This window comes from Cotesia glomerata, linkage group LG3 (assembly GCF_020080835.1).
Source record: "Cotesia glomerata isolate CgM1 linkage group LG3, MPM_Cglom_v2.3, whole genome shotgun sequence".
NCBI classification, from domain to species: Eukaryota; Metazoa; Arthropoda; class Insecta; order Hymenoptera; family Braconidae; genus Cotesia; species Cotesia glomerata.
This window is the reverse complement of record NC_058160.1, coordinates 19,127,586-19,138,331: the sequence shown is the minus strand read 5'-3', so window position 1 is coordinate 19,138,331 and position 10,746 is coordinate 19,127,586. Positions and strand designations below refer to the sequence as shown.

Here is a 10,746-nt window from a genome sequence, read left to right as displayed (position 1 = left end):
ATAATTATAATAATAAGAATTATAATAATAGTTTTATTACAATAATATTTTAAAATCTTAAAATATACACAAACTAAAAATAATTAACTTTATTCAAGAAATAAATTCTTGAACCGAGAAAATAATTTTGAAGATTTTTGTCGTCTTGATTCAAATAGAAAAATTCTTATATTGAGAAATTTTTCTTAAATTAAGAAAATTTTAGTTGATTTAAGAATTTATTTTCTTGATTCAAGCCAATGGAACTCTTTAAAATTATTTTCTTACTTTAAGAATTTGTTTCTTGAATCAAGTTAATTTTTTTTTTAATTATTGTACATTTTTAAAACAGATATAAAGTTTTTGTTTGGAAAAAATTTTTATAGTAAAAGATCGAATTTGTTCACTCTAATTCACGGTTGTTCAAAGGTAAACCAAAATACATTTTGTCCTCAAAGTTCATGACTATGCAAACGGAATCTATATTTAAAATGGGAATTAACAAAAATCTTTGTATATTAGAACATTTGTGTAAATATCCATTGGTATTAAATGTAAAATTATCACTTGTTACAAAGAAAAAGTCTTCTGTAATGACTTGCTGAGTAACTGCGTAATGCATGCTCCGACATCCACATACTTGTCGTCGACAATCGCAAAATTGCACTTTTATGAAATATTCAATTAACCCCAGAAATGTTGTATTATTTATTGAATAGTAAATTCCATCAGATCTCGTTTGCAATTGTCTCGGATACATACTTGAAACGTATAATTTTTTACTTTTTAACATTCTGAAGTATTGAAATATCTTCGTAAAATGACCGATGTTTTCATTATTCAACATTTCTCGTAATTCAGCTGGTACTTCATTTAAATATTTGCATGATCCTACGCTGTAAGAACTTGGTCCAGTTTGTTCTATAATTTTAACTTGATTTTTTCTACTCAGACAAAAGTCTAAAACATCTCCATCTATTAATTCTTCCATGTGTCTAACCTTTCGAATACTTCTAACGTGGGACTTTGCAACTTGCGAATCAACATTTGTTGTTCCGTGAATAGCTTTCAAAGTTAAACCATTCAAATTTTCATATTCAAAACAAAAATTAGACCACAAGGGTCCAAGTCGTCTTACACAATCCGGTAAATGACGTACCTGATGAATGTTGATTGAGCAATATTTTAACCCATACAAAATTTCAAAATCTTTTGTAAATTTATTTAAAAATTCCTCTGCAACATCAATCAAATTTGTTGATATCTCATCAAAACTAAGAATTGCACATCCCATAATTAAGAGTTTGTAGTTTTCAAACAAATCGGGTCTCAAAATTCCGTCTAAAACAGGAAGTGAATAATAAAATGCCCATACTCTAAGTTCTGAAGCTTTCCAATAAACTATTTCGGCGATCGAGCGAGTCATTCGATGGATAAATTTTGTTGGCTTAATGGCCTTCAAACGTTCATCAACCGTTTCTATCATATGGTACAATGAGAATCCTTCCTCTCGATACTGAGAATCGAACCAGAGAGATAACATTTTTTTTATTACACCACCGTCTACACAATGCATTCTGTCAATTGCTAACCCCCCAATAAAATCTGGCATGTAATTAGCAAGAGCAGTTGGACCCTTAACTCCAAAAATGGGATTCTCTTCAGATGCCGTTTGAGCCCAATTAATACAGTTAGCGGAAGTTCTCATAACCATTTGTTCATCGTATCGGTAGACATGAGTAGATCCATTCTCAGTTTCAATATTCTCTCCTTCGATGCAACAAGACATACATCCAAATGTACCGTTAAATTTTTTGAAGTTAAGAAAGTCTGATTTGGCTGGAGTATCAGCTGTTCCCGAAATTAAAATTCCTCGAACTCTAATAGATCCGACACGGTTTGGCAATGTTACTTCAATTCCTTCAGCTAGCTCATTTATTTGATTTTGAAATTTACTCATAAACAAATTCGGATTTGGTTTGGACTTACCGAACCATAATCCCAAAAGCAAGGTATTCTCTCTTAATTTTCTAACATGAAATGGTAATTCATTGATAGTTAGGAAAAATGGTGTCATACTAACTTTTGATGATTTGAATACTGGGATGCCGTCAGTGTACCAGCTAAAGGAAATGTTTCTCGGATCTCGCAAAAATCCATTATTGAGCCAATATTTATAAATCGAACCATCGTAAATGTCTGCAATCACATTATTGTTTACGATTCTATGGAAACGATGTTGCAATAATTCAAGAAATGTACTTCGTCTAAATATCTCTTTTAGTTGTTTCAAAATAGGCATCGTAATGAAATAGGAGTTTTTACTATTTTCACACGATGGACAGTCATCATCTTCCGATTCTAACTATCGTTCGCATGTCGTGCAATAAAAATGTTTATGTGTAATATCATTATCTTCTTCTAAATTAAAAAATTTTCTAAATTTAAATAAACTGTTTTTCACTAAATTTTGATTAGGACAATGTAATTGTATAACGCGAATGATATCTTCCATGCAAGTCATGGTGAGATTATGATTGATCAAGAGTGTTAAAATCAAAAGCATACTTTCTCTAATATTTATAGATGCTCCATCATATAACGGCTGGTCAGCGTTTAAATCCATATCTTCTTCATCTTCGTCAATATCATTATCATGAATGTTGAAATTAATTCCGTTTAAATTGCCCTGCTCCATTTTTTTCCTTTTTTTATCTTTTTAATTCAATTCTATGAATATAGCTCAAGTTAAACTAAACATAAGTTAAAAATAAATGATAAATAATAACAAAAGATTGCTTACATCAAAACGTCAATAATAATATTTTGCAAACTTAATAACTATTATCCAATCCGTAAAAACATATTTGTAACGATAAGAAAATATATATAATAATAAATTGTATAATAAGTCTAATTAAATATTTGATTTATAGAGAAATAACATTCAACGATGAATAAAACCCGACGACGAAAGTATGCGCTGATATGGTGGATCGACTCCGGAGAAACTGATGTCGTACCTCTGTTAAATATACCGAAGCAACACCGTCAATTACACTCAGAAGGAACAGTAGTATGGAAAGACCATATTACCAAGCAATCATCTAAGTCGAAGATGAAAGTATTGGCTATCGATTGTGAGTAATAATACTAAAATAATAATTTAGTTATTTTGGAGTTTTTCATTTCCTATTAGATTTTATAAATAAAAAAAAAAATAATTTTATTAATTGATAAGAAAAAAAAATTTTTTTATACTTTAGTTTTCACATAATTTTTATACATGGTAAAAGACAACAAATTTTAAGACTTTTTTTTATCAATTTTATTGTCCTTAAAGAGTACTACACAGAAAAAATAATTTTCGGTATAAAGCAGATTTTCTTCATTCAATAAAATCTTCAGGTAGAAGAGAATTATTATGAGCAAAGTACAATTTATCGAGTCAAAAAAACTTTTTCATTTAAGAACATTTTTTACTCTACAAATTTAGTTCTTGATTTAAGTACATTTTTTCTAGTGTAGTTATAAAGTCGAGAAAATTAATGGAATAAATGAATAGTTTGATTAATCAAGTAACATACACTGAGAGACATTTCTATTTTAGAGTAATAATATTTTATTAGTATTAAATAAAATATTCATTCGGCACGTTTCAAATGAAAATTTTTTAATATCAATAAAATTTTATTTAAGAAAAATATTTAATAAATTATTTGTCAAACAGCGAATAAACGTTTTTATTACTATTGAATAAAAATGTCTCAATATATTTCCCTTTATTTACTAATTGAACATTTTTTAATGTATTTTTTAAACTTTTTAAGATGATGAAGAAAAATTGAGAAAAATACTTGTAAATACACAGGGAGAAATTGCTGAAAAATCTGATAAAATATTCACTGCTGATATTATCAATAAAAAAACAGAACTAAAGGAAAACTTAAAATTACAAAACGGTATTAAAAAGTCAAACAAAAAAAAAATTGAAACAAAAATTATGAATCAAAAACCCGTCTTGAGCAAAATTTTTCCTCATCAGAATCAGAATCAGCTTACTGATTTGACTAACTGTGCATCAACTTCATTAACATCTTTTAATGTAATGCCTTCAAGTCAATTATTGTATCCTCCAATGCAAAAAAATAATCATTTTACCTTTGCAAGAAGTAGTATTTCACATCAACTTAACATTGATGAGCCAGCAATTTACGAGTTTCCATTTACCGTTCCAGCAACACCTGTTATTGAAGTTATAAACATGCAAAACTTCAATCAGTCTACAACAAGTCAAAACGCAGAAACAATATCTAGTAACATGAAAGAGTGCAGGATAAATGCGAATAATCCAAGTCTAGTAACTCCAGCTCATTCTAATTTGTCACAACCGGATTCTATTCAAGAAGCACCTGAGATGATAAGCTCATTCAATAAACTAATTCCAGAAAAAAGTAATTATTAAAGTTTAGCTATAAATGTATTAATATATTAATAGTGCAAGACTGTATGAGATTGATCTTTTCTCTGGTTTATTCTTGGATTCATCAAGGTTCTTGATGAAGATAATGCATTCAATTTTTTTCTCCTAGATGGTTATTATTCGCACTTAAATTATTTTCAAAAATTTAATACATCGAACAGTGCAAAAGTTTTAAGATTATTAATGATTCCTGTAAATCAACGTTTGTGTTCTCAGTATTCAAGTCTTAGGTATAGTTCTTTTCGTGTTGTATCAGAGTCTAGTCGATTCTTTAGTCCAGTTTTTCTTAGAGGATAAAAGAGTTATTTTGTGGCAGTATTTATAATAATATAATTGTAGTAGCAATAGTATTAGTAGTTATAGTAGTATGATATTCAAATTTTTTAATGAAAGCGATTGTCAATGCTTGAAAATTGCTGTAAGATTATTCTTTTATGGATCCAAAAGGTTAATAGGACTATTTACAGATATAGCTTCGAATAGATATTATATATATATATATATATATATATATATATATATATATATATATATATATATATATATATATGTCAGAGAAATTAGTTGCTGCCATGAAAGAAATCAATTACTTACATTTATTACGATTATTTTTTTACTTTATTTTGACAGCTTAAGCTAACTTTTGGTTTCATGGGGCTAGCTTTGCTGCTGTTAATAATCTTGATTACCTCAGCGATATAATCTTTATTTATAGAAAAAAGTAGGCCATGTTGTCATAGGTCCTACGTACTCAGTACTATAGTATTGTTAACAATATATGTAACAAGAGCTAGAAAATTTATCTTATCCTCTGGTCTAATACAGAGTCGAGTATATGATAGGAACTAAGTGTAGTGAGAAGTCTTAAAATACTTATAATTTCGTTTCAGTCTTAAAGATTTGAAAATATGATATTATATATTGTCATCTGAAAACGTAATGCAATGAATCGTTCTTTATTAGTAATCAAGATAAGAGACGAATTTATACTCTTCGAGTATCATTCACAATAATTTTATGAATAAGTTATATAATTGATTTTTGAAAGCTACATAATTGTTAATATATAGTCTTGCAACAATGTTTTATCAACTGTCGAGAAAAATGTCTTGTTCTTTTGTAAATGTAACTTCTGATTATAAAGTATCCATCTAGTTCATAGATGGACCATTTCGGAGTTGATATGACGAGTTGTATTAAAATTACTAATTGGAATTAATATATTAATTTTTTTAACTTATAAAAAAGTAATTAGTAAAATAAAATTTCTAATTATTTCAAAACAATTCAGCACTTAAAAATATATCATGACTCATATAAAATTCATATTATTTAATTACAGTTACGTTAGGTGTCGTTGAATTTGTGGAGGCACTTGCGATAAATTTAAGACATCAATATAATAAAGACGTTAAAGAAAATGATAACAGATCAAAAGAAACAGGATTTGTGGTGAGATTAATTTCTGAATTATTTGTTTTAAATTAAAACTGATAAAAAATTTAGCAAAATCAGCCAATAAAAATGATTACGTCACAAAAATTTAAAGAATATTTTTCCAAGGACTCGACCCAAGTTTAATCATCAAGCTTTTTCATTATCTTGCTTTCAGAGCTTAGTCTTGTAATAATTATTAGTTTTATTAAAGAATTGATGATCAAATCATGGCAGAGATCATTACTTTGATGATTATACTTTGATATTGTATAGATATGGCGATTTAAGTATTACAACATTTTTTTTTATTTTTTTTTTCTTTAACTACTTTAATACCCGTGTAAAAAAAATTTCGCACTGAGGAATCCCGCAAGAATTCCGCATTTTGAACCGCTCATGAGACTGAGCGGAACTTTGAGCGGAAGGTTGGCGGAACATTTTAAAATCGTAAAGAGCATGCAATCGGACCATAAAATTTTTAAAATAATATTTGCACCAACTCTAAATGATAATTTGCAAATTCGGATTTATTTGTATTATTTCCAAAACTCTTCAGAGGACCACTGAAATTCCTATAAGATCCCGAAGAAAAATTTTGCTCTAGTTTCGGGTATCACCGAGGAATATTAGATAAAAAAAAAGGCCGCTGAAATTCCTCGAATCTTCCGAAAGAAGTATCAAGGAAAACGGTGGAACATTGAGAATAACAAAAGTGCCGACAAAATTCCTAAAATCTTCCCGACAGAACATCCAGGGTGCTTTCAGATAAGACTGTAGAGTATTGAAAATGAGAAAAGTGCTGCTAAAATTCCTCGATTTTTCCGAGCAAAGTAACTAAGGTGCTTTCAGGTCATACTTCAAGACATGAAATATTAAAAAAGTGTCGCTAAAATTCCTAGAATCTTCCGCAAAGAGCATCTAGGATAGTTTCAGGTTATACTGTAAATACTTGAATTAAGAAAACTGCCGCCAAAATTCCTGTATTATCCCGGACCGAGCACTAGGGTACTTTTAGGTCCTACTCCGGAATATAAAAAGTAAAAAAAAGGTGCTGCTAAGACCCGTAGAATCTTTCGGAGGGAAAGTCTCGGAAACTATCAAATTATACTTTGTAAATTGGAAAAAATAAAAAGTGCTGCTAAAATTCCTGGAATCTTCCGGAAAGAGTAATTGGGTTACTTTTAGGTTCAACTGCGGAATACCGAAAATAATGAAAGATTTCAGGAATTTTAGCGGCACTTACGTTATTTTATGTACTCCGATGTTTTACTTGAAAATACCCGAGAAACTTACTCCAGAAGATTTCAGGAATTTTAACAGCATTTACGTTATGTATTGTACTCCGCAGTTTTACTTGAAAACACTCGAGAAACCTACTCTGGAAGATTTTCGGAATTTTAGTGGCAGTTTTATAAATTTTTTGTATTTAGCAATTTTACCTGAAAGCACCTGAAAACCAACCCCGGAAGATTCCAGGAGTTTTAGCGGCCTTATTGTTATTTTTTGTATTCCGCAGTTTTACCTGAAATCAGTCGAGATATTCCTTCCGGAAGATTTTAGAAGGTTTAGTCGCAGTCTTGAGTCTTTAACATCATAGATAAGCAGAATTACTTCATTTTGGTCCAAAATAGATGTCAACATTTTTTTTTTTAATTTTATGGTCCGTTCCATGCTCTTCATCATTTTGAAATATTCCGCAAATCTTCCGCTCAAAGTTCCGCTCAGTCTCATGAGCGGCTTAAAATGCGGGATTCTTGCGGGATTCCTCAGGGCGAAATTTTTTTTACACGGGTCATAAAATCATCAATTGTTATAAAATTCATACTTATATAATTATTAATTTTCAAAAAAAAATAGATTCCACGGCATTTTTTTACAGAAGGTGTAAATAAAGTAAGGAAATACATTTGGAACATTCCACGACAAATGAACCATTTTTTTAATCAACCTATTTTGATTTGCCTAAAACTCTTTCATCTTTTTCTAGTCTATCAAAAACACTTCTCAGAATGTCTTTGAATTTTTCACTCACAGAAAATAAATTACGAATTTTTAAAAAAACTGTTCGTTTTTATTTTTCAAATGCCCATATAACTTTGTAAGAAATTAAGTAATGAAAAAATGTTGTCCAAAGGTCATTTGAACTTTTCTTCAATGTTTTATTTTTTCATAACCATTTCTTTATTTTTCAAATACTTTTAGAAAATTCCATTAAAAAAATAACAGAAAAAAGCTGTCAGTTAGACTAATTTGATCAAATCATAAGCTTTTCTAAAAAGTTTGTGGCTTTCATAAACCTAAATAAGCTATTTTTTAATGGACAAAACTCCATAGTTTGGTTATAAATGGTAGATTTTTCCGTGGAATGCTCCGTTTCTAGTTTTTTAATGTGAAAAAATTAAAACATTTAAAATTGAAAACTTTCAGAGAGAACTATCACCAGGATCAGGTTTTTACATTGATAAAAATACGATTTTAAATATTGAAGAAAAATGTAATCAAGATTGGCACAAAATTGTGGTAGAAACTATAGATGAAGTTTACGGCAAGGAAATAAAAAACTTTACTGCTATTGGACGAAATTCTCAAACACGCAGAGGAATTAACAAAAAATTATATAAAGGCCTCTACAGTAATTATCAACTTCTTTAAAAGATTCATTACATGCCAAATCCACTACTTTTGAACCAATGCTCTCATAATTTAGCTAAAACTTTTTTATCCCATTCTACCAAATATTCTTCTCAGATTTTTTTACTCAACCTATGAAAATATGCATTTCACACAAATTCGGCGTTTCTATTTTTTAATAGTATAATAATATAAATGAAAAAAAAAATAAATTTAATATAGACGTTTTTTTTTTAGAAATATCTTTTTTTTAATGTACTTATTTAAAAAAAATATTAAAAAACTAAAAAATTTTAGGTTTCATTTTTTAAAATTTTCGGAAGACAACAAAAATTATTAGATTATTGACATCTTTAATTTCATTTCATTTTAAAATCTTTCTGAAAAAGTCCGAAAAAAATGTAAAGACTATATTACAAGTATTGTTAGTATTATGATTCGGGAACTACTTTTTAAAACTAAAAAAATCAAAAAAAGTTTCTATTTCAACTATTCTTGACTAAATCGTTGAAATAAATTTGATTGAGTTCATCGATTTAGTGAAGAATTCTCTTTATCATAGTACATACGTAGAAAGAAAAATATTAAATCAAAAGAAAAAACATTTATAATAAATATATTTAGATTGGGTGAAAAAAATCGATCAGTCAGTGACTCCAGATAAATTTATAAAGAAAATAAATGACATTGCGAGAAACGAGCGGAAAGTAAAAGATAAAACTAAAGCTAAGAATATAAGGACAAGTAAGTAACAGTTACTTGATATACAACCTCTAAATATATAGCCTTTAATTAATTTCGGAATTTTAGAAATTATGATATATTTTAGATAAGAGACAGTACCGCAAAATTATCGCTAATGAGGATAAAACTGACAAAGATGATGAAGATGATGAATATGAAGAAGATGATGAAGATGATGAAGATCAGGAAGATAATGAGGATGGTAAGGATGATGAAGATAATGCAGATGATGAACATGATGACAAAAATGAAAAAGAAATGGATACTCTTCATGAAAATGAAGAACAAAGAAACTTAACAAGTGACTCCGAAGCAAGTTTTCAATTAATTTATTGAAGTTTTTAGAATTTTTAATTTGATTAAAAATTTCAATGGGTGAAATAAAACTATTTAAAATTTTTATTTGCCGAATACCATCTCTGAATTTTTTCTTGTACGTAGATTTAAAACCTCTAAGTGCAATAAAAAAAATTAATTATGTTATTAATTAATATTTATTTGAAACTAATTAACAGCTTTGTAATAAAATTTATAATAATTTTTTAAAAACGTTAAAAAAAATTAAATTTTGAATAAAACATAAAATATAAATTTTCGATAATCAAGCTTAATATGATTTTTAGAAATCACATCGAGATAATTTAATATCGACGTTCTAATTAGCAATTGGTCTAACTCCTTACTTTTTAGAGTGATTTTTTTTTTTGATGCAGTTATAGTTCTCTTATAAATGATTGAATAATCCTAACCAAATAGTATATTACACCCCTTGGGAAGGAAAATAAGAAAAGCCTCAGATCACATGTAATTGTTGGCCGAGGCGAAGCCGAGTTTTTACTTCCCAAGAGCTGTATAATATTTTTTTGTCCGAGGAAGGCGGAAAGCGGCAACTTTGTTTAGCGCAGTGGGACCAAAGTTGCCACTTTCCGCCCAGAGGGTAAAAAATATTATACCTCTATTAAGTATTATTGAAGATTCTCTAAAGTGAAGTTAGACAATTTGCTACTTAGAACGTCGATATACGATTATTCGCAATGATCACAGACATATTCGGGGAATAATCTTCGTCAATACCTACGAAAAAATCATGAGACCATTTTTTATTGCAATCTTTACACTGAATCTATGACTGTGGATTCTGAGTAAAGTCCAATGCAATAAAGAGAATGGATATCATCATTTTTATATTTTAAGAATTTTTTTTTCAAATTTTTTGGGTTTGATTTTATTTTATTTTTGACTTCCCGCTAAAAATCTCAGATTTTCAAAAATCGGGAAGTTATTGTTTTCACCCCGTTTTACAAAAATCGAGTTTTCATCAGATCTCGACGTTTGAAGGTCACAGGAAGCTTCCCTGACTATTTTAACGATGATGTCCGTACGTCTGTATGTGTGTGTGTGTGTGTGTGTGTGTGCGTGTGCGTGTGTGTGTGTGTGTGTGTATGTGTGTGTGTGTGTGTGTGTGTGTGTGT

The 10,746-nt window shown here is 28.8% G+C and overlaps 1 protein-coding gene across 1 annotated transcript; it reads left to right on the top strand.

Moving 5' to 3' along the window:
- Positions 1–2,932: 2,932 nt before the first annotated feature.
- On the top strand, positions 2,933–9,610 carry LOC123261430 (altered inheritance of mitochondria protein 44-like). The gene is made up of 6 exons (XM_044723023.1): positions 2,933–3,103; positions 4,025–4,433; positions 5,805–5,914; positions 8,327–8,531; positions 9,155–9,274; positions 9,360–9,610. The coding sequence occupies exons 1-6, from the start codon at positions 2,933–2,935 to the stop codon at positions 9,608–9,610; spliced, it is 1,266 nt and encodes a 421-aa protein (XP_044578958.1).
- The last annotated feature ends 1,136 nt before the right edge of the window (positions 9,611–10,746 follow it).